The 24,799-nt window shown below is 34.7% G+C and overlaps 1 protein-coding gene across 3 annotated transcripts in view; it reads right to left on the bottom strand.

Annotated features, from left to right (window-relative positions):
- Positions 1–23,127, bottom strand: part of LOC109106976 (A-kinase anchor protein 6-like) — a 128,443-nt gene extending 105,316 nt beyond the window's left edge. For all 3 annotated transcript variants that reach the window (XM_042743211.1, XM_042743213.1, XM_042743212.1), the window contains exons 1-2: positions 22,976–23,127; positions 9,271–9,644 (exon numbers count right to left, since the gene is read on the bottom strand). In XM_042743211.1, the coding sequence (XP_042599145.1) occupies positions 9,271–9,600 (330 nt within the window). In that variant the 5' untranslated portion in view covers positions 9,601–9,644; positions 22,976–23,127. The remainder of the gene's footprint in view (positions 1–9,270; positions 9,645–22,975) is intronic.
- Between the last annotated feature and the right edge of the window lie 1,672 nt (positions 23,128–24,799).

Raw genomic sequence — 24,799 nt, 5'->3', positions numbered from 1 at the left:
TCAGCCAGGCACAAGTGAAACAACATCACCATGTTATGTATCCATGTAAGAGGAAATGGAGGGACATTTGAGTCATTTTCACATGACAAGTGAATAATACAGAGGAGATCTCAGAATATACCAAAGAGTACCACACTGCCCATGTGGTGTTCCCAGTTAATTACGCCTTTCACGACATATACACTACTGTTCAAAATGTATATACATACTTGTACAGTGCAGTTGTGCTACTTGACATTTTTATGATTTTAAGATGATTTCTCTGGGATCTTATTGGGATATATATAATATTATTATAGTTGCTAACCAGTTGCTTGTAGCATCGGGTTAATCTGATGTGAAAGTAGCGAAAAGCACATTTACAACCGTGGGTCACTAGATCTAGGGGGCTTTTCTTTACTGTCACTGTGGTTCAAATCATAAATCAAGTAGCCAGGCGCTGATATTAAAAGGCTAGTTTCAGAAGAAGGTAACTAATTTCAGAAAATGAGATCACAAAACAGAATAAGATGAGATGGTGTAGAAACACTACACAGTGACTGCACATTTAAACAGACCCCAAAAACGTATTTGGACATTTAAATGTCAACTTAAAGGCGCAACAGGTGATTGTCTTCAGAAACATTTTTTGTTATGCTGGTTGAAAGTCTCTTCACATCCCAATAGCAATCATTAAGTTAAGTGGACTAAATGTTTTTATCTGTATTTATAAATTATATTTTACATTATTTATTCTGTGGAAGGCATATAGGACCAAGAAATGTTCGTCCAATCAAAATGCTCGTTCCGAGCGTTATGATTGGCTTTCCTACCTGTCTGTCAACATCAAAACATCAACAACCTGATCTTCTCTCTTGGTATTATAGTAGTTTTACTAACTGTACTATGAAGTTTTCTCACCGGTGAATGACACATGATGTATTGTAGTAATGTTTTCTCTGGTCATCTGGTCTGTGTGCATATATACATTCAGGAGGCATGGCTTTTTGGACGGCAATTTGCAAGGAGGGTGGGACGTTTGCTTTCAGTGCTATCAGGCTAAAGTTAGCACTTTCCAAGATGTCCTACTGCACATTTAACAGTGTCATTCATTGCATTAGACAATGACTGCATGTGAAGTCAGACAACAATTGCATTTTTTTTCTACAAAGTAAGTAACAAATTCTGAGTATGGGTCACCATACTTGGCTGTATGTCACATCACTTTTAATGCAATGAGAGAGTTTTTAAAAGTGTCCAAATACAGTTTGGGTCCACTGTTTGTGGTTAGATCATGTCATGTTCCCTTCCCCAGCCTGCTCAGCTGCTAGGAAAGTCTGACAGTTGCCTCATCTTATCCTAACTTAAAACACTGTCATTTATAAAAACTTTTAATTTAGGAGTCAAAATAGGACATGTTTCCAAGGACGTTAACTTTAACTTCCTTTTGAAACATTTTGCCACTTTGATATCATTATAATTGTATCATAAAATTAAATTAAATATTATTTGTATTTAACTGCATTAAATACAAAATATCAATCCAAGTGGCAACTGCATCTTTGACATCACTGTGGTTTTATTTTGTGTGAAAATGTCAGAACCCAAAGAGCACTGAGACAATTAAGAGAAAGGTGAGAGAGAATATAGTTCACAGGAGCATTTATGGGGCAGGGCAGACATGCCAAAACAACTGCAGCTCGTTGTCAACACAGCAACAACAGAGCTGTGGCCAGCAGCATCTCTGATACGGTGTCATCCACTCCCTTAAATAACACGGCACCGCTGAATGTAGGTCACACATGCCGCCAAAATGCAGCAGGTCCCATACACTCCTGCTTCGCTGGCTCAAAAACAAACAGTAGAGTACAAGCTGACCATGTTACAGGGTTCATGGATCCCCTACTGCAGCACACATATTGTAATACAGATTATGACTTAATCAAACCAAAAGGTCCTCTGAATATAGTATCAAGATTTATTGTAACAAAAAAATCACACACGAATCATATTAAAAAGATTCAAATATCTAATTCAATATATATTTAAATGATAAAGTGGGAGAACTACATTAGTTTTGCTATTAAATGGCATATGAACAAAACAAATGCTTTTACACTAAGCACTTTCACGCTTAAAACATATCAGGGTTTATTTTAAACAGTATCTGTTATGTTTGACTCTATAATGATTCAAATGACTCTAATTGGTTCTTATTGGTCAACTGCAGCATTATAATGACCCTAAAAATATTTAATTGCTCAATGCCTCAATTTCTTACATAGCTGTGCAGGTTTCAAGTCTCTCATACGACTCTGTTGTGTCTTCCCCCCACTCAAATCAATATTTTATGTCCTATTTTCCAAGGTCAATGTCACAAAATAAACCATTCAGGGTCACACAAGTCCTTATTTTTTTCTGAAACTGACCAGCTAACTGTATGTATATGTACACCAAAAAATTATTTTCCCCCAAAGAAATTAATACTATTCCACAACAATTTTGAACAGCAATAATAATAAGAAATGTTTCTTGAGCAGCAAGTCAGCATATTAGAATAATTTCTGAAGGACCATGTGACACTGAAGACTGGAGTAATGATGCTGAAAATTCAGCTTTGCATCACAGGAATGAATTACATTTTGAAATATTTTCATTTTATATAATCATTTTAATCATATTTCACTATAGTAATGTTTTTATTGTATTTTTGATCAAAGAAATACAGCCTTGGTGAGCATAAGAGACTTCTTTCAAACATCTTTTGAAAAACCTACTTACCCAAAAATTTTAAACGGTGTACAGCTATAGTTACACTGTTGTACAAAAAACTTTTTCATCACTAGCCAATGAAAGTGACAGGGTAAGGTGTTAGCACACCACAGCAGCCCTCGCAATACCATGTGACCTCTGATGACACAAGCACATGGGCACGCATACAAACACTCTCACATAAATGAACTTTGAATAAAAGTTCTTCCCTTTCTAAATGCAAAATTAGACATAAATCTTTTCCTACAAAACACGCCATTTCTCAGCCTTTATCATTTAGAAACCACCTAACACAAAGCCAGCCTACTCAATTATCCATAAAAGAAACACAGCCACTCGACTTCCCACCCTAACAGTATTTCAAACAATCTCAGCATTGTCAACCCATCAGAGACTTCCTGTTAGAAATATACTTGAGCGTGTCAGCTGATCCGTCCTCTTACCTGCTCGCTGGCTGAAGTAAAACACAATGAATCAAAGAGAATGAAGTCAGAGATTGGTTTAGTGTGCTCTGCGCGGCATGCGGCGCTGATGTGTGTCAGATCTGATGTCAGATGTGACAGCTCTGAGCGCTCGTGCTGTCTGATATGCTGTCGTTCTCTCTCTCTGTATCTCTTCCTCACTCACTTCACTGGCCTGTTTCTTCCATTCTGTCTTTCTCTCTGGAGGAGGGGCTGTCTCACCACACCGAGGGGCTATTTTGGGACCTGACCTCTCCCTCCCTCCAGCAGCCTCGTGCTGCTCTCACTTTGTCTGGCCCACCAGCACGGGCAGCTGCTGCGGGGTGAATTACACGGGGGTTTGAGGCGTAACTGGAGACGCTAAGGTCACAGCACATGCTGGGGCTTCCACATTAGCATGAACACCAACAACGCTAGTACATTACATTGGACAGTATAATACAACCTATACAGTATGTGCAAAAAATCAGGTTTATTTACTGCTGTGTTAAGGATTTGCATACTAAAATGCTTCATAATGCAGATCAGTTTACTTGGTACAGTAGATTTTAAGCAAATGCATCATAACCATCAACATTTGCATTTTTATCTATGAATTTAAAACAATGAAAACAATCTCTCTGAAGATGCAAAAGATTCTTTAGAGAAACTAAACATTTCTAATGCAGAATTTGTGACGTATGCTGTATACTGCATTGACACACTATTTGTTTTCAAAATTATTACATTTATCATAGTAAATACCTAAAATGTTTTAAACTTTTCCATCATGGAAATACCATGGTATTTGATGAAATTATATTTTGGAAAACGTACACATGTAAATCCTACACTGTTCAAAAGTTTGGGTTCATTAAGATCATATGAATGATCAAAATTATCAAAAGTGACACTAAATACATTTATGTTACAAGATTTATATATATATATATATATATATATATATATATATATATATATATATATATATATATATATATATATATATATATATATATACATATATTTAAAATGTAATTCTTTGCCTCTTTTGTCTATTCATCAACATATGATGAAGCAGCACAACTGTTTTCAACATTGATAATAATAACATTGTACTGCAACAGTAATGTTTCGTAAGAAAATAACAAAAGAATCTTCATTCAAGAGCTATAAAATGTTTCTTGAGCAGAAAATCGGCATGATTAGAATGATTTCTGAAGGATCATGTCACACTGAAGACTGGAGTAACGATGCTGAAAATTCTGAAAATGCATCACAGAAATAAATTATGTTTTAAAATATATTCACATAGAAAAAAAAATATTTCACAGTATTACTGTTTTATTGAGTTTTTGATCCTTTGTGAGCAAAATTCTTTAAAACTCTTAAAATCATCACTACAGTAATGACAAGAAATGTGCAGAACTTTGTAAATATGTTTTCTATTATGACCTTGTAATAGAAATTATTTAAAAATACTACAACATGAAAATGGCACAAAGTTTGAAGTCTTTGGCACATCTGCAAATCACACAGACCTGTTCAGCCCACTGAACACCGTTCACTCTCTGTAGATGAAGCTGAATTCTCTGGATTCTCCACAGTACTGAGATTACATCACTCTAAATGTATGTCCACGTGAACTGATCTGGTCTCAACTGGGTAAAAATACAGACGTGAGAGAGCATGTGTACAACCGGTGTCCTGACAACTGCTAAAATGCTGTTACATGCTATTAGTGCCAATGCAAGTGTGCTTTATAAGTGTGTGTGAATCCTTCTCATACTGTACATCTAATCTGTGGAATAAGGGTGTGTCTGCAGACATTGTTCTGTGGGCTGGTCTCACTGGGGAATGTGGACATCACAGCTGTGTCCTGATCTCCTTGCACTGATGTCCATTAGTGTGTCCACTCTCTACATACTACACACAGCTGCCACTGCAAACCAGAATATTCCTCTTAGAACCAGTTCTGTACTATCTGTCTATCCATCCATCCATCAGACAGACATCTTGACATTCTCTCATGATTCTTTGTTAAGTGATGCCATCTTTTGGTCAACAGTTTGTCAAGTAGTAACAGCAGTGTACTTAAAAAGGCTCCTTTATACAAAAAGGTATCTAATGCTTGCAAAAGCCATATTTATTTAGTTAAAAATACAGAAAAAAAATAATATATATATATATATATATATATATATATATATATATATATATATATATATATATATATAAAGGCTCCTTTATACAAAACACAAATATATATATAAAATAAACATGCATGAGCAAATGGGTGTTCATAATTTAATTACTATAAACTAGAGTTATATAAAAAGGTATCTAATGCTTGCAAAGGCCATATTTATTTAGTTGAAAATACAGAAAAAAATAATAATATTGTGAAATATTTTTTCTATTTAAACAAATTTTAAAATGTAATTTATTCCTGTGATGCAAAGCTGAATTTTCTGCCTTCCGTGTCATATGATACTTCAGAAATCATTCTGCTGCTCAAACATTTCTTGTTTTTAATATTGAGTTTACAACAGTTAAAAATATTTAATATTTGTGTGGAAACCGTGACATTGATTTTTTCTTCTAAAGAACAGCATTTATTTGAAAAATAATATTTTAACATTACAAAAATCTTACTGTCTATTTAAATAATCAATGTAATTTGTGCTGAATAGGAAAAGTATTAATTTCTTAAAAAAAAAAAAAAAAAAAAAAAAAAATCTAACCGATCCCAGACTCTTGAACAGTAGTGTTGATCTTCTCCACAAGATGGCGCTGTAGGCTTGAAATCAAAGCCAATATATAGTTTATGAAGTCCTTGCCACTAGACTTGAAAAGATGCTAAATAATTCATTTTACGAGGAAGAAGAGACATGTGACTTCTTCTGAGAGACTGAAAAGATGTTTTCATCATCTGTAATTGCCTTAAAATTCATTCTGAAAGCATATGATTGTTGACATTATACATTTTCCAGCATAAATATAACATACTGAAACCCCAGTTCTAAAATCGATGAGGAATCAGTGGCCCTATATGTTGAGCTTCAGTAGGAAGCTCACAGGAAGCCTGAATGTGAGTCACTGAGGAGTGTAGGAGTCCGTGCTGAGCTCTGTGGCCTCTCATGGAGAAGCAGATGCGTGCTGCCCGACTGACTCATTGTCTGCTGATACTGAGCACAAAGCCTTCAGTCACCCCCTCAAAATAACACTGGATTCAGCAAGAAACACACACAGAATTCTTCACAACAACAACAACACAAAGCATCAACAGAGAGAGAGAGAAAGAGAGAGAGAGGGAGGGAAGTTTCATAACAGTCCACAAAAGAAGCAGAAAACGGTGCTCAACCGACCAAAAAAGAGAAGAAGAAAATCAGAATGCCATACTGGAAAAAAAGAAGGTGCAACACTCGATATTAAACCTATGAAACATCCTCAGCTGTATTAGATTATAAACATGGCTTCTTTTTCTTCATCAGACCTCAAGAACATCATATATAATGGTGAAAACTAAGGGTTGTTTATAAATCTTAAAGATTTGCACTTCTGATAAACAACTTTGCTATCAATTATGACTAATTTGTTGATTTACTGGGTTCATATTATACATTTATTTAATTTATAATTATATATTTATAACCATACATAATTTTATATTTTGCCACATTATGCAAAACACCTCTCAGAAAAATTATCATAATAATTACAAATAAATTGCTTGTCCTATGTAAGTTATAAATTACAATTTTCATTAAAAAAATATATAATTATAAAAGAATCATAATCATTTGCATAATTTTTGCAAATTGAATCACCTAAATTATAATATATATATATATATATATATATATATATCATTTGCATAATTTTTGCAAATTGAATCACCTAATTTTTCACATATATATATAATTAGAATAGTTTCTTAATCATTTGCATAATTTGGCAAATTGAATCACCTAATTTTTCACCAACAGTCTCTTTATAAAGCATCATTACATTATGAGAGATTGTTAAAACAAGATCTAAAGGAATGTGGCATTCAAACTGTTCAGAAAAGACTGAAATGATTTGATTGTTAATAGCCTAATGGCACAATCTAATTTCATAAAGCAGCTAAAAAGATGTAACTGTGGTGGCAATTATAATGCCAGAGAAAAGCTCTGCTTCAGAGACTCTCTCATACACACACACACACACACACACACACACACACACACACACACACACACACACTTTCTCTCTAAAAGCCTCACACATGATTTATTAACAGGAAAGGCAGCTTCTCAGACTGGCTGTAAAATGCTGTGACACCAGAGACTGCAGTGTGTTATTTAACAACACAGAGCAGCAGTCAAATGAACAAATGCAATGTTGGAGGAAGAGAGGAAACCAGCAGGTCACGTTCCAGCAGCTGTGACACACGTTCAGTTAAAGAAGAGATTCCTGTAACACATTAATAATGCACAGACTTCACCAAGAGGAACTGTGACGCAGCCGGTTTCCTTTTCATTTTCACTTATTTAAAACTAAAGCGTGTTGCTTTTTGTGGTTAAAACACTTCCTTCTGTCTCAGTTTCAAAACAATCTTCCGGGTCTCTGAATGGCTCTCATAATGATGTATGATGTGAGCAGCAGTTTATCTGAGCTGTAACATGATGAAGAAGATCCACAGGCTGCCTGATTCTCCCTCATAAAGACAGTGAGAGGGTGAACGTCTTATTAAAGACCACTGAGCACACTGTTCTGATTAAACCTCAACAAACAAGAAATGAGAACACAACTGGAAAACAATGATGTTACTGAAACCTCATTCTTTCAGACAGTGTTATGTAATAGTTTCTCAATCTGAAAGTGGAGCAGAGGGATTTAGCCGCTCAGCTGTGAGAGCAACACTGAAACTCTCACTATGATCTCATCATCACTGAATCAAACACTTGATGATATGGGATATCATCCAGTCATCAAATATATGGGTCCTAGTGCAATAAACCAGGGTTTCCCACGCTGGGGTTCACGAGTTGATGAAAGCAAAAAATTAAAGAAAAATTAATCCATGCAGTGTGACATTTATCTGGACAAACTTAAGCATTTGTGGAAATAAATATATATTTACACATCTATCAATGCAAAGCCAACCTGAAAAAAAGATCCAGCAAGCTATGCTGTGCTCTTAGCAGAAATAGAGTCTGAGTTGAGTAGAGGAATCTCATAAGAGTTCTTGTCCACTCAATGATTGATCCACATCATATCCAACTAATCTACAACTCAAATATCCATTATGGCTCTTAAAGTCAATACTGTGTTTACAGCCGATCCCTCCATTACCAGACATCTAAGATGGACTGCTGCGGTGCTGTTAATGATCCGACTAAAAGACTGGAATTGAGGCATATAGTTTTTCATTATTTTAGGGTCCATGCAGAGTCCAAAAATTATTTTTGTACCACACCTGCCAATGGCTGGCAAACTGAGAAAATGAATCTTAAATACAAAGATTTCTTAAAACACATTCATTTGATGCTTGGTAAATGTACATTTTGGACAATGAATCAATGTGCTCAAAAAAATACACACGTGACAATGTGAGTTGGACTGTATTACATGGCTTCTTAATAAATAAATGCAATGGACATGAAATGGTGATTTAATCTGAATTGATCCAGTAGATTAGCTTTTGAGATTCTGTTACAAAAATAGCTCTACAAATTAGAAAATACATTGCAACAATACTAATTTTCATGTTATTAATCTGTAATTCAAGTTACTTTTTCTATGGATTAGTTCACTAACATATTTATCTAGTCCAGTATTTCAGAATAGAAAACGATTGTTTTAAAGTGTAACAGTATTTCAAAATATTAATGTTTTTACTGTATTCTTGACCAAATAAATGCGGCCTTAGTGAGTATAAGAGACTTCTTACCGACCCCAAACTTCTGAACAGAAATAAATAGCACCATTATGTTGCCATGGACAAATATGCATTCAGTATCATTACACAAAAATATCGGTCTCCTCAATGCTGCAACTGACCCATCATAATCAGGCATTCATGTACTCTTACCTTGAGTTGCACCAGGTGCACATCCACGTGTCTATTGATGCTGTCTTGCTGCACAGAGTGTGTAAGGTCTCTGACTCTCTCCGTCGTGGTCCTCAGCCAGGTCTCGATCTCCGGCAGATGCAGAACCACCTTCCAGTCTGCCCCTGTGTGGAGAGGAGGGGGTTTTTGGTACCTGCGGTAGGGATCTTGTTTCTGGACTGGTTCGTCCCCGCTGACGCTGGGCCCACACGGATCATCGTGTTTATCGGGGCCGGGTTCCAGGGTGGGAGTCACAGAGGTTATCATAGGGGAGGAAGCCTCACTGGCCATCGGTGATACGGCAACATTCATGGTGAAACACAGCGTGATCCTGAGGAAGGGGCTTTTTGGTTTAGCTGTTCAGAGAGGAGGCAAAAAAGAAATAAAAAAAGTAGTATGAGTGCACAACACCCATTAATATTAAAAGAGCTGTCAGATTTAGTTAAATATGGATAGTCAGAGGTAATTTGGGATGCAAATCTAATGGCGGTCACTGTCAAAGATGACAGCATGTAAAGTGGCTCTCATGGTGAAGCATTAGAAAAGCATTTAAAGAAAGGGATTTCTCATCTTAGGGAATTATTTTCCATTTTGAAGAAAAAAATATTACCAACATGGATAAAAATGGCAAATCACAGACAAAACACACTGCACAGCTGGTTCAGGAAACATTAAACCCTACAGAATGCATATTTGAGCTGCTGGGCTTACAACTCTGAAATCCTCCAGAGTATATTCTCATTGCAGAGAGCATTTTATTAAAACCAAAATGAATCATCAATAACTTCATGCATTTTTCCAGATACACACATTAAGAATGTGTTATTTAGAGCACATATAGTGCATACATATGACCTCAAAGCTAAACTAAACTAAGCCACAAAACTCTAAAATATTGAGTCCATTGGGAATAGAAACCTATAAATTCATGTCACGAATCAAGCTCCATCATACTCTGTTTAATCCCGGATCAACTCTTTCACATCACTTACAGTGAGGATTATGCATATTGCCATCTCAGCAACAAATGCTATTTTACATGGCAACATGATAAAATACTATGACAAGTAATAGTCAAACTACGTAAACAGTATTTAAAAAAAAATACATATTTCAATTTTAAACTTGACAATATATAAATATGACGCTGGAATTAAATGCAATATAAATATTAGATGAAAAACTTAAACTTTTAGTTAGTTGCCAAAGTAACATTTCTAAATGTCATACTAAAACTGAAATAAAAATAAAGCTAAACAAAAAACTAATTCAAAATATTAATAAATCCTATGACAGTATAAAAATACCACTAAAACCGTAAACCTTTTAAAAACATGCACTAATGAACTGCCTAATGATATTAAAAGCAGGACTTAAAATTCAGCAGATCTTCTTAAGACTGATTATCTTCTGTGCTGTGTGTCATAATATTACAATATTAAGCCATTTTAAAATATCCAGCTAAAACTAAACATGTTCCTGTAGCTCAAAGGGGTTTGACTCCCTGAGAATTCATAAACCAATAAAATGTAATACATCCTTTTTTAATAACTGAATTCACCATGACTCGACAGAATATAACAAACAGAATTTCTGTTTCTGAAGTTTATGCCATAAAGATAAAGAATATTTCAGTTACATTAAAGTGTCCATGTTATACACAATCATTACAAAAACATTTGTTCGGATTTGTTGAAGAATAAGCCAGTGGCGTCTGCTTGTGCTAAAGTCAATGCCACAATGCAAACTCACTACTAATGTAATTATTGCATTAGCTACTGTAACAGATGCTAAATGCCTATGAATAATGCACAATGAGGTCATTTCTAAAGTCATACACAACGGCATTACATCAGCAGCTGAGGTCATTTCCACACTGCACAAAGAAAGAAATCTGATGATAAGGAAGATGATTCTGAACCGGAACAACTGACGTTCATCATGACGCTGTCTCACCACCATTATCCAGCATTGGATATCTAGGCCACTGCAACAGAAGTCAACGATTGGAAATCAATATCTTGAACGATCTGGTTTGAGCGTCTGGTTAATATGTTGCTTCATCACCGAGTGATGCCATCCCACCAACAGACTCACAGCAATCCCATGAATTATTCAGTTTACATGGATTTCTGGCATTTACAGCTCATCTGCATGTATTTGTTAAAGCACAGATGAAGCCGTCCAAACCGATTCATTAGTTGACATTCAACACGAAAGGGCAGAGAGAATAATTTCAGATGTGTTTGCAAATGCATCAGTGACAGAATGACATACGATGGCACACATCTGCATCAGGGGAACATGCAAACAAGTGCTCACGCAGGATTATACAGGGCCTTACAGGTGATTAGCATATCACATGCATGCATAACTTATTCAAACCAATAAAAACACACAAAAGAATTCTTACAAAAACCCAAAATTAACAACACAACAAACATAAGTAATCCACACAACAACAATACATAAATTAAACTCTTCAAAAAGTAATCCACATGACTCCAGTCCATCAATTAATGTCTTGTAAAGTGAAAAGCTGCAAGTTTGTAAGTAATAAGTGCTTCAGACTAAAATACGAGTCCTCTCTCCATAATGTTGCTTTCAAACCATGAATTGATGCCATATGATGTGCTGATGCAAAATCATCTTTATCCACATCTGTCACCCTGTCTGTTTTATTTCCACACTACTAAAGTGTCATTGCAAATAAACAATAAACAGCAGATGAATAATACAAGGCAGAATGACCTTTTATGTGCTGCTGTCCAAGAGCCAAATGCTTTACTTAATTATCCCAGGCACTCAATAAACCAGCCATCAGTTCTGCTGACTTCACAAAATCCTGTGAAATGAGCTGCAACCTCCGTTAGAACTCAAAATGGGTCAGATTCCTGCTTCTTAGCGAATACAGTCTCACACCACAATCTGACACCCACAGAAATCACAATGAAGTATGCACAGATGCAGATGCATCCCAAAAGTGTGACCCAGAAAAAGGGTCACACTTCAGATTACAGTAACATTTAACTGCTGAATAGCACTAATGAACTATCTAGTTTTTTACATTATGTTTGTTGTTACTACAATTTACAATTTAATATTACTGAAATAGATGCCCTGACAAATCATATGCATGTCTCTGTGACAGCACTTTGAAAATGTATTAAATGTTTGGGAAATCAGACAAAAATAATAAACAGACATTATTTTTGCAATTTAATGAAAATATTAAAGATTTTGTAAATCAATTTTACAAAATGAAGGAACCAGTTAACAATTTAATAATTCAAACATAAAATGGAAATGGATCACTTTTTAAACTGACCGAAAATTGAAACTATTTAATGCTTTTAAAAGCTAATTTTAAATGGCATTTAAAAAAATAATAATAATTTCCCAGTTCTTTTTCTTATTTTTTTTAATCAAATGCTTTTCTTTATCCATTTGTCAATTAATTAAAAAAAAATTGACAGTTCACCTGAGGGGCAACCAATCAGCTTTCAACTCAATTTTAAGAGTCACTCCCTCTCACGACTTAGTGCCACTTTAGTAGATACTGTTTTATTTAACTATGTTTAACAAAATGAATTTAATTAAATGTTAAATAAATGCAAGTTAAATTTGTCTACTAATTTGTCAGTTAAAAAATTATTTCTTTCTTTCCGTCTAAATTATTAAATTCATAACTGATTCCTTCATATATTTTTTTTTTATGTAAGTTTTGACCTCCATAAAAATTACCACAAGCTCAGAAAAAAAAAGATACAAAAGTTGTCACTGGGAAAGTATTTTTTCAAATGTCCAAATATTTAGGTCCAAATATGTACCTTTAAGGTACCAAAATGGACCTTTTAGAGGTAATTAAGGTACAAAGGTGTACCTTTCGAAAAGGTACCACCCTAGTGAGAGCATTTGTACCTTTTTTTTCTGAGAGTGCATTAAAACATTCACAGGCATAAACAGGCTTTGTCCTTGTAATACTAGCAGTAAGCTCTCTGGTAAACATTAAATACCTTGTTTATCATTTGTCCTAGTGTACATTTAACACAGAGCAGTTACTGACTAAAAGGAAATATAACTGTTATAATATTATGATATGATGAATTTTCCAGCAGCAACAGAGCCAATGTCACCAAACATCAGAAGGTGACTGTGCATATTCTCAGCAGTCTTTATGCAGAGACTAAGTTCTTTATTTAGCATCAGAATGAGGTTGAGGGTCAGAAGTCTCAATGAATAGCTGAGATGGCATCTCTCTGTATATTTCATGCTGGTTTAGATAAATGAGTGAACCAGAATCAATAGAGACGTGTAGAGCAGCGCTGGGAGTGAATGATGGCAGTGTGGGTGACTTGAGTCTCTACAGATTGCAGCCCTAGTAATCCCATAACACCCACATTAAACCTTCTAACTGCATTTAAAACCTATTTCCAGTCAGGCTGTGATTCACTTTGACTGGCATCATTTGAGTTATAGAGGAGCCGTTTCCACATGACAACCCATCTGTAATGAGAGCGAGCCAAGCAATGCAACGGAGCTAGTCATGAGATTAAACGGAGAGCAAATAGACTTGCTTAAAGCACAAAAAAATAAAATGTTGATCCAAACCCAAATTACTATCTATTTTTTCATACTCCAAAAGCATACAGTGACCTGGGGCTGTATCATTTTTTTGTACGGAAAAAAATCCCTGTGTGTGTTCACTTAAAGTTATAAAGGTTTAGATCCGCATGAGGGCGAGTAAACAATGACAGTTCATTTTTGGGTGAACTATTCCTTCAAGGCTCCTGCTTGCATCTGAAAATAAGATCAGAAGACATCTCAACAACATCTCAAACTGTTACGAATTGCCAAGAGACAGAAGTCTAAGATCTCGATGTGAATTCACACATTTCTCATGAAATTCTTCCAAGTTCAAATGACCTGAGCTACAGTACAATGTTCATTTTATAGCACTAAACTCTTACTGTATGTCAACAAATGTCTTATTGTGTCTGTTAAACTGTAAAAAAATATATTTTTCAAGTTGTAAATAAAGATTATTGAAGTGCACTTAAAAAATATTTTTTGAAGTTGTAAATAAAACAGATTATTGGAGTACATTTTAGAAGAAAATGCTATTTCAGTCTTTCTACTTCAAAATTTAATTTTAATTATATGTGTTACTTATGGATACTTTGTAATTATTTATGAGTGAAATAAAAAACACATTTGTGGTGTAGAACCTTTCACTCAAAAATTGCTAGCAAATTTCATAAAAATACAAAGAAACGACAAGTAGAAATGTCATCAAATGTAAATACTTGTGAAATTTACTAGCAATTTCTAAATGAAAATTTTCAATGTAAATCGATACATCAAATTGTTCAGTGATGTGTTTATTTCTCTCAAGGAATTTTGAGAGAAACATCTGAGACAAAGTAGATACTTAAAACATAACTGGTAACTCAATTAAGTCTTGTGATCTCTGTAAGAGCAACCTCTGATAAATAACATTTCCTCTGGGTAGATATCCCATTAAGAATCAGCAAAGCCATCTGTATTGTGTGCCTGCAGAGGAGACAGCTTTGATGATTATAATGTGAGCAATCTAGTTCTGCTGTGTCACTTTGCAACGTCATACAGGAGAAAGAGAGTCTACAGAAATGGTCTACAGTTGAACATCTGCTTATAAATACAGTGTAAAGCCTGAAACTCTCTGCAGGTAGCAGTCTTCTCTCTGGGGCTCTGTCCCAAATCCACTGAATTATTAATTGTATCCACAAGCAGATATGTTGCAGACATTTGCCCCCCCCCTTCTCAAATGTTCCTCACACCTTCAAGAAATGGAGCAAATCTAAAGCGGAATAAAAAAAAAAGACATCAGGATAAAACTGTTTATACGGGAGCATTAAATTCTGATAGAATTACATGAGCTTCTAACATGCAATAAAGAACTCTAAGTAACACTCTGTCAGGACTACATCATTTTAAATCTTAAATCTTAAGTGGCTGTCTCACATTTGCATATAAAATCGATTATGAAGAACCTTTATTATCCCTTTGCAAATCCGTGATTAAGTTCTAAACTGGCTTCCAAAGAACCACAGGAGTAGTTCTCCTGCTCCAAAGCCTTTTTATGCATATCAGAGCTGTAATATATTAGCACATAACATTTGCTGAAAATGTACTTACCCACAGCCCATCCAAGATTGCAGATGAGTTTGTTTCTTCATTGAAACAGATTTGGGTAAATGACATTACATTATTTGCTCACCAATGGATCCTCTGTAGTGAATGGGTGCCGTCAGAATGAGAGTCAAAACAGCTGATAAAAACATCGTAATAATACACAAGCAATCCACACCACTCCAGTCCATCAATTAATGTGAAATGAAAAGCTGTATATTTGTTACAAATAAAAAAATACAGCATTAGAAAATGTTTAACTTGAAACCATTGCTTCCACTAAAATACGAGTCCTCTGGAACAAGCAAAAACAATCTAAACAAATCAAAGCAGTTCTAAAAAAAATATGTTGGTGGATTTTGGAGAGCAAGAGGTGATGGACTTTTTCACTGGAGGAAGCATCATCATAAAATAATATGTACTGGTATTTTGGCCAGAAGTGACAGTTTAAAGTTCTTAATGATGGATTTGTTTCTTACAAACATGCAGCTTTTCACTTCACAAGACATTAATTGATGGACTGGAGTGGTGTGGATTACTTGTGATTTTTTTATCAGCTGTTTGGACTCTCATTCTGACGGCACCCATTCACTGAAGAGGATCCATTGGTGAGCAAGTGATGAAATGCTAAATTTCTCCAAATATTCTGATGAAAAACAAACTCATCTACATCTTGGATGGCTTGCAGTTGAGTACATTTTTAAGTGAATTATTCCTTTAAAAAAACTGAGCAGTGAACTATATTTTAAACTTACTGAAGAAAGTGTGGATGTTCTGGCAAGTTAACCACCATTATGCTAGAGTCTTTTGGCCGTCGCATACTGGCCAAACACAAAGAGCCTTTACAATAATGAATGAGACTGTAGGAGGAATGATAGAGAAAAGTAAATACTGCCAGCTTATGGTTCATTACCCTTCACAGTCACACACCTGCAGCATCGTTCCTGGCAGAACATCTGTGTATCTATCACATCCACTCACTCCCTTCTGCTTCTGTCTCCTCTGACCTTGACCTACACCAGATGCTGAGGTCAGACGAGACAGTCCATGCTCAGATTTTATGCTTCTAGCAACAGCTTTAGTACAAACAGCTAAATCAGCTAAAGAAGTCTTGCCCTCGAACACCATAAAAAAAAAAAAAAAATGGATTTAAAATAAACGGGACTTCATTTTAATTTGGCCTATGTTACTTCCTCTGCCTTCTGAGAGACAAGCAGCATTTGTATTTTTGTGCTCATGCATGAGATGTTAACTAATAATATTCAATATTTTGGCATTTAAAGAACCAAAAAAGTTCTACACAGTATCTACACAGATCAGATACAAATATAATCACAGCTTTACACATCCAGTGGAACAATGAGCTGCATGACGGCAGGTCAAATCAGAGACGACTGTGTCTATGAAGTATCCAATGGACTTTAATAATTCATGAAACTTGAGGCAATGACCTCACAAATTGCGACATCCACCATTTTGTAGAAAGAGGACTTTTCTTCTATTATACATAGTGTCTTATTTCAGTCACTGTTTTACAGTGCATTTACATATAATGTTTATTAAAAAACAATCATAGTTTATTTCTCCTGTAATAATAGTCAACTTCTCCTGTCAGTATCACTGAATAAATAAACTAATTTCTTCTTCATGCATATAAAATAGTATAACTAATATATAAAACTAAACTATTAAATATAACTAATATACAAAAAAAAATTTTTTGTTCAATTCCTTTTGTCCATAATGTTTAATAAATAATCTTATTCTTAATTGTATAAAATAAAAAGAAAAAAAAGAAAAATAAATACAACTAAACTATTAAATATATTAGTTCTGAATTTTATATAATGAAAACTGCCAAACACAGTTATAATGCATAAGACTACAAAGGTGAGTTGAAAGATTGAATATCAAGTAAATTTAATAAAAGTTTAATAATATATATTAAAAGCCTTGACATTTCCTGATATTTAATTCTGTAAAGAGCATGGCTGGGACAACAAACCTCCAGCATCTTAAGATAAGGGAAGAAATCACAGTCAAGACACGTCTACATGTGTTCTGGGTTCCACCGAATCAGATCCACTCTCTGAAAGGAGCTGAGAGCAAAATCCTGTATGAGTCAGCAGAAACACGCTTTTATTTATAAATATGAGGGTCACAGAGAGCCTGTGAGGCTAACATTTCCATAAAGCAGTTTTATTTTCACTCTAGAATATAAATGTGTCCTTGTTTATCATGCTATTCTGTGAGGACAAAATGACAAAAGTAGACTACAGGGTCAGTAACTTAAAGCTAAAGGGAAAGTGCATAATTTCCGCAGAAAACCAAAGAGCAAAAAATATTATTCAAAGGGTTTCTCCAAACATTCCCACAGACCACTTGGTAGAGTCAGTGTTGCAGGGTGGAATGCTCAAAATACCGGCAAATACAGCATATTGAGTTCAAATCATCATAAAAATTAGAGTTCACCTAACCAGCTCAGATGTTGACTGACAAAATAAGTAATGTGGCTTTGTAGCTCAAGCAGTTTTATCTCACTCACAATCTCACAGCCAGACCATTCTTTACCATGGTAATGCCCCTATTGCCCGCAATGTTTTATATGACATGTGACATGATGTCAAAGCACAATGAGCCCTGCCGTGGCCCTATTACAACTGAATGTTTTTGGAAGCTCTGTTTAACTGTCCATCATTTCTACAGGACAGTTTTGACCTGTTCCTAATCAATACATTGTTAACCCTTAACCTCAATCATCAATGCGGTTAAAGGTTAAGGTCATTTATTCAGCAAGTTCATTACTACTGCTGCCATGGCAACCTGACCTCCTGAACCCCACAAAGGAAAAACAATATTTAAAAGTCACTTTACCATCACAGTTGACCTGCTTCAGCAAATATTTAACCTATTAAAAACACTTAACATCAAAATGTTAAATTCAGTGTATTGCTTAACATAATGCTTTTTGAAATTTACTACAATTTATGAGTGAAAATATTTTCAAAGTAAATACTACACAACATTTTTTTCAGTGTATATAAAATGTGTTTACATAAATTACAAGTAGACTACATTTTTATATAAAAAAACAAAAACAAAAACAAATGAGTTGCATTTACTTATATCACCATGATTCTAGAACAATGGCCCTATACACTATACACTATGTATTTATATTATGCACTATTTATGCTACAGTGTAGTGTAGTCTCAGAGTCTGAAAAACCTTCCCCTCCGGTACGTATAAGGAAAGCTGCAACAGTGCATTTCAATTTGATTTCTATGTAGATTTCTATTATGAATTATGATGTTTGTTTGTTTTTTCATCAAATAATCCTGAAAAAAAGTATCACTTCCAAAAAATATTAAGCAGCACAACTGTTTCCAACATTAATAATAAATCAGCATATTAGAATGATTTCTGAAGGATCACTGAACACTGAAGTAATGATGCTGAAACTTCAGCTTTGCATCACAGGAATAAATTATAATTTAAAGTAAAACCGCTATTTTAAATCATAATAAATTTCCACAATATTACTGTTTTTACTGTATTTTTGAACAAATAAATGCAGTCTTAATGAGCATATGACTGTTACCATAACTTTGTACTAATCTCAAAAATGGTCATATATAATATATATATATATATATATATATATATATTTATATATACACTGTATGTATTTAGGATATTTAAAATTTTCATGACCTTGGTCCCTGGTTGAGAGGCACAGTTCTTAGGTGTTGTGGCTGGTTGCCAACATGCTGCTATGTAGTCGCTAAGGTGTTTTGGATAGTTGTTAGGTGGTTGCTCACTGGCAAAAAGGCCCGCCCATATTCTTCTCTCTAGGCTCGGGTCCCTTTTTGTCATCCACCAGGTACAAACAATCTTTTTGCATTCTTTGATCGTTTCTCATTTTTCTTATCGTATTACTTCATGGTCACAAGCAGGAAAATCTACTCTTTATATACTTTGTATAAATGTGCTTCAAAAGTATTGGATAAGAAACCTAACAGATATAATCATTGTGTTATAATTAAAAAGTAAATACTTTTGACAATTTTGTTACATTTACAATTGTTGTTTAATGTACAAAATTGTTAATAACCTTGCACCCTCACCCTTGAAAGAATTTGTTTCTTCACGTACTGAAAATAGAAGACAAACAAGAGCTTCGTCAAGAGGTGATTGTGCAGCGCAGTTTAGAGTTGCTGATTTTGGTCTTTCAGCTTTTCTGTAAGAGTTGTTAATAATTGGAAAAATTTACCAAAGAATATTAGACAGTGTTTTACCTTTGAAAAGTTTAAGTTACATTTGAAAATATGGTTAAAGATGAGCCAAGTTTGTGATCACTGAATATTCTTGTGTTTTGAAAGGGTTACTCAACTTTGCCCATTGCCCCTGTTAAATAAAGAATTAGATAAAATAAATAAATAAAAACAGATTGGGGGCTGTAAATACAAATACATAAAACAGATTAAAGAAATACCAAAAAAAACAAATTCCAAAACAATAAAAAAAAAAAAAACAAAATAATTTTAAAGCAATATTATAGATAAAGCCAAAAGCAATGGTTTGAAGTTAAAAACAAAAAAAACATCTCAATGATGGATTTGTTTATTACAAATGCACAGTTTTTTACTGCACAAGACATTAATTGATGGACAGAATTTATGTGGATTACTTATGCTTTTATCAGCTGTTTGGACTCTCATTCTGACGGCACCCATTCACTGCAGAGGCTCCATTTATGAGCAATTTCTCCAAATCTTAGACGGCCACAGGACATTTTCAGCACATTTAAATTTTTCATTAAAAACAAATAAAATAAAATACAACCTTGCTAATATAACAGCATTGCTGAAAAGCAATTTATATATGAATTACTGATTTGGATTCAATACAGTTTTCAGACTACTGTTCGTTATTATTGAAACATTTAACAACACTAAGTGTGATAAACTCATTGTAAGCATTTTTTTTAAAGCATTATTAAATATATTTCAAAGCTCACAGAGAACAATTACCCGAGTGGCTGCTGCCACACCCTGGGTGGTGATGTTAGATGGCAGCTGCTCTCATTATGTTTGAATGATGACAGAAGTGTGCGGACATGATACAGAGACAGACTGACTGCACACTGTGTTCAAATGGGAAATTACCAAGCTAGAAAAAGCCAACATTATATCATTATTTACAACAGCTTTCAAGTACAAACAAACCGTAGTTCACGTCACGCTTAAACTGCATTTGGGTTTGGCACTTAAAAAGCTTATTTACACTTTACAATGTCAGGACATTTAAAGAAACAGAATCTGCCATGAAAGCATGCAACCCTGCACAGGTTTGCTAAACTATACAACATTTTCAGCATGCTTTTGCTAATTTCACACTCTGCTAAAGGCCTTAGCTGTGCCCTCAGCTCTCAAGATCACAGATCTCACCCATCACTAGAATTCTGGGTCATCTGGTCCCCGTCATAACAAGCTTAGAGAGCATTTTTGTGTTCAGGGCTTGCAGTGCAACAATAGCAGACAGCTACACAGAATATTCTTGGTCTGTTTAACCGGGGTCAATGCTGTGGAAAAGAGGGCTCTGTTTGCCACCCAACCCCTGCCTTCCACACTCAAACACAGACACAGACAAGCGTCTAACCCTGCTTTAAGCACAAACCCTCATCAGCATAATAAAACAGAGATCTCGTGGGGGAGGGAGGGGTGGATCACAGAGGAATCGCTTCCCAAAACCCAACTGCAACAGTGCCTAAAGCTACACAACTGAAATACACAGTTGTCCTAGGAGATTTAAGACATTTCTAGACACAAACAAGCACACCGTAAGGACAAAAATAAAATAATAAAAAGTCAGTACTTCAACAGACTCAAATCAATTATATCTGCTGCATTTATTACCTTAAATCTTCCCTTTCAGTTGTTTACCCACCTTAAATGTAATTTATTACTACCTACCGATTCTACACCTACACGATTACATAAACTGGGAATATAGTACAATGTTTTATTTATTATATAAAGATAGGTAAATAATTGGTTTGACCAACATACACCTGTGTTTGGAATTTTTTTTTCAATCATGTCTAGGTCACACATAACAGAAGTGCTTAAATAGACTAGCAATAAGCTAAATTATTCTTATTACAATATTCACAATGCATATGTTTACCATTTTAGTCTATTTAGTGATTGTTTCATTGGGGTAAAAGAATTTATAAATACATATTTTTGCAAATAATTACTGAAAAAAATATTTCTCTCTATTTATAAATGTATACATGAAACACATTTGATAATAAACAAAAGATAGTTGAAATAATACAATGAAACAATTCATTGTATGTGTATTAGTGTTATGGACATACTATTAGATTTAATTAATATTTTGCATGAGTTTATCTTTAAAGCTTTTATTAATATTTTGAATGTTTTTTGTTGTCCATTTTAGTTTCAATTTTAGTTCAAATTTTAGTGCATGTTGCTGTTTTCTTATTTTTAATATTTTTTTAATATAAAAAAACGAATCATCCTTGATTACATGATCATCAGATTCCATACTAGCTAGAATGCTGGTGCCATCAAAGCAAAGTACCACAAAATTAACATTTCTGCATTAAACGATATGCTGATAATATGGTATTACCTTAAAAACAATTTAAGTTTACGATATACAGTGGTGTTCCACATAGCGAATAGTATGTATATATTGTTATGTATATTGTCATATGATGAGAACTTGACATACTATAGCATGTTTACTTTTCCATTTAAAGACAAATTCCCCTTTCCACCAATTTAACTCGTCCACGTTAAACATGGATGCTAATTCTAAGCCTGTGGTGCAACACCACACCTTAGGACGTGCACATGCAGCTTTATCAAGAAGAAAGCAAAACTATTCTAATATCTCAGAGCATCTGTCATGCAACGCCACACTTCCAGGGTGTGTTTGGGCCCAAGGTGACGAGGCAGTGTCTAAAGGAGAGAGAACCATGACCAAGCAATGACACAGGCGTGCCCGCAACACAACATTCAATTCACCTAGAAACATGCTTAACACAAACAAACATGCAACACAATAATCATAAAACAACAAACACACTCAACACAAAAAAAAATACACAGAAATTGAGCTGAAAACACCGGGCCACGCTTCAGTGTAAGGAGGATGGAGAATAAACACTAACACGCTCACATTCCTGTCCTTACAGACAGATATAGCAATAGTGCAAAAAGAAAACAACCCTCCTTCCAGGCTTTAAAAGGCTCTGATGTATGCTTGGCCCCCCTTGTAGATAGCATTTGTGCATGCGTCAGGTCCTTCCTATGCAGGCCACTTCAACAAAGCTATCTCTCTCCACAATTTGCCTTCAGATGGATTAAAACCTCTTTCTAGCATCATATCTCATCCATGTTCAAATGTCCCCTGCTTTTATTAAAATAAATAAGAAATGCAGCAGCCCATAGCAGCAGAAGACAGAAGCCGGGTACTCACCATAACACTATCTACTCCATTTTTCCATCCAGTGCGGTGTATGAGGGAGGTGCCTGCTATACGATCCACTGCAGGGCTGCCTGCCTCGAGCAGCCCTCGCCGGACGGATGCTGATGATGTAGCGCCTTTCAGGAGAGCAGCCCGGTTACCATGGAAACTGAGGAGTGATGGAGTGGCCGTGCTGCGCTGCCATTGGCTGGAGAAGGGTGGTGCTCCCACTGTGGGGCCCCCGGTGGGTGTGGCTACAGACAAGAGAGGAAGCAGAACTGTGAAAGCAGATGCACTACATCAGAGAGAGGGGTGTCGTTTTACAGTAACATACACAAATGTAATATATTGTAACTTTAAATGGCATTTAATATATACAATTAGTTCCTTAAAAGTTCCTCACTTATACCCTCTTGTTCCTCTCAAAATAATTTTTTTTTTCTCTCCCTACTAAAACTACTGTGTAGAAGCATGGGAGAGTGATGGTATCAAATGATCGTTTTCAATATTTTATTTTATTATTGGGTAACATTTCAACACTAAATTAAATAAGTAGGCCTAACCAAATAATACAATAACAAGAATAGCCTATTTTGTATTTTTATTATTTACTAATTTGAAGAGCATGTTTAACATTTACTAGTCATAAAAAAATAATGTTACAATGCAAATATAATATACACTAATATAACTATACATTCATGTGTAAATAAACATTTATACATAATATATAATAACATGTAATAAGAAAATGAATATGATATTATTTAGTTTTTCTTTTGATTCTTGGATGAAATTTACATTTTAGATATAAAAACGCAAACTAGTGTGTCTCATCCAACATTTGCATTAGTTTATGGTGGAATATTGATATTCCACTGGATGGCGACAAAGCTGCGCTTTACTTTTGATGCAACTAAACAAAAGCTATTTATTCGTCTTTTCTGCACAATCGATCGAAACAAGATAATCAGCTAATAAAAGGGTGTAGTTTCACTGATCATGACTATACTAAACCTAAATTATAACAGACTGAATGTTAACAAAAAAAAAAAAAAATCCCCCCCCCACCCACCCATGAAGCCCCTGGTTCATAAAAAAGAAAAACAATAATACTTGAAACATTAAACTAATGAAAATTACATGAAAAGTGTTGATTGCTGTAATAAATGTAAACCTGCTCATGTCACATCCACTGATCTATAATATAATTTACTCGCTGTTTGAATAACTATGTAAATTAAAGCTTTATAATTTGTGACTTTGAATGTTTTTATTGAGTTGTGATCACTTTAAATACAAATTCAGACGTATTAAAATATTGCCTGACATCATATCAGGTACTTGTCTAAACAGGCGGTTTATGGTGTGAGTAGTTTATAGCCTACATTACACTAATAACATTAGGCTACTTTTAGCCTTACCCTGCAGTTGGTTCTCACACTGCCTGTGGGTAGATATTTAATCCTCCAAATTAACTTATACTGAATAAGCTTTTGTCTTAGAACTGACGAACAGCCACAAGGTTGCTGGGTTTTTAACGAGAGAAAAAAATAATAATATGAATCATATTTAATTTAAACAAACATAGAAATAAAAACCTGACGTGCTAAAAACGTGCTAAGTTTGCATTTACATAGATTTTGTGGAGAAATATATAGTTTTTATTCATTAATTTATTATTTATTTATTTTTGAAGGGGGCGTGGGGTGCACTGAACACTGCATAAAAGATCTACACGCAGAACAATCTAACGGCCCTGGAGCTATATTGTCAACTCTTTTATTTTTGTTTTCATTGAAAAACTACCCTTATGTCACTGCAGATGATGCTGCG

This window comes from Cyprinus carpio, chromosome B17, assembly GCF_018340385.1.
Source record: "Cyprinus carpio isolate SPL01 chromosome B17, ASM1834038v1, whole genome shotgun sequence".
NCBI lineage: Eukaryota > Metazoa > Chordata > Actinopteri > Cypriniformes > Cyprinidae > Cyprinus > Cyprinus carpio.
This window is presented reverse-complemented; position numbering and strand designations above follow the sequence as displayed.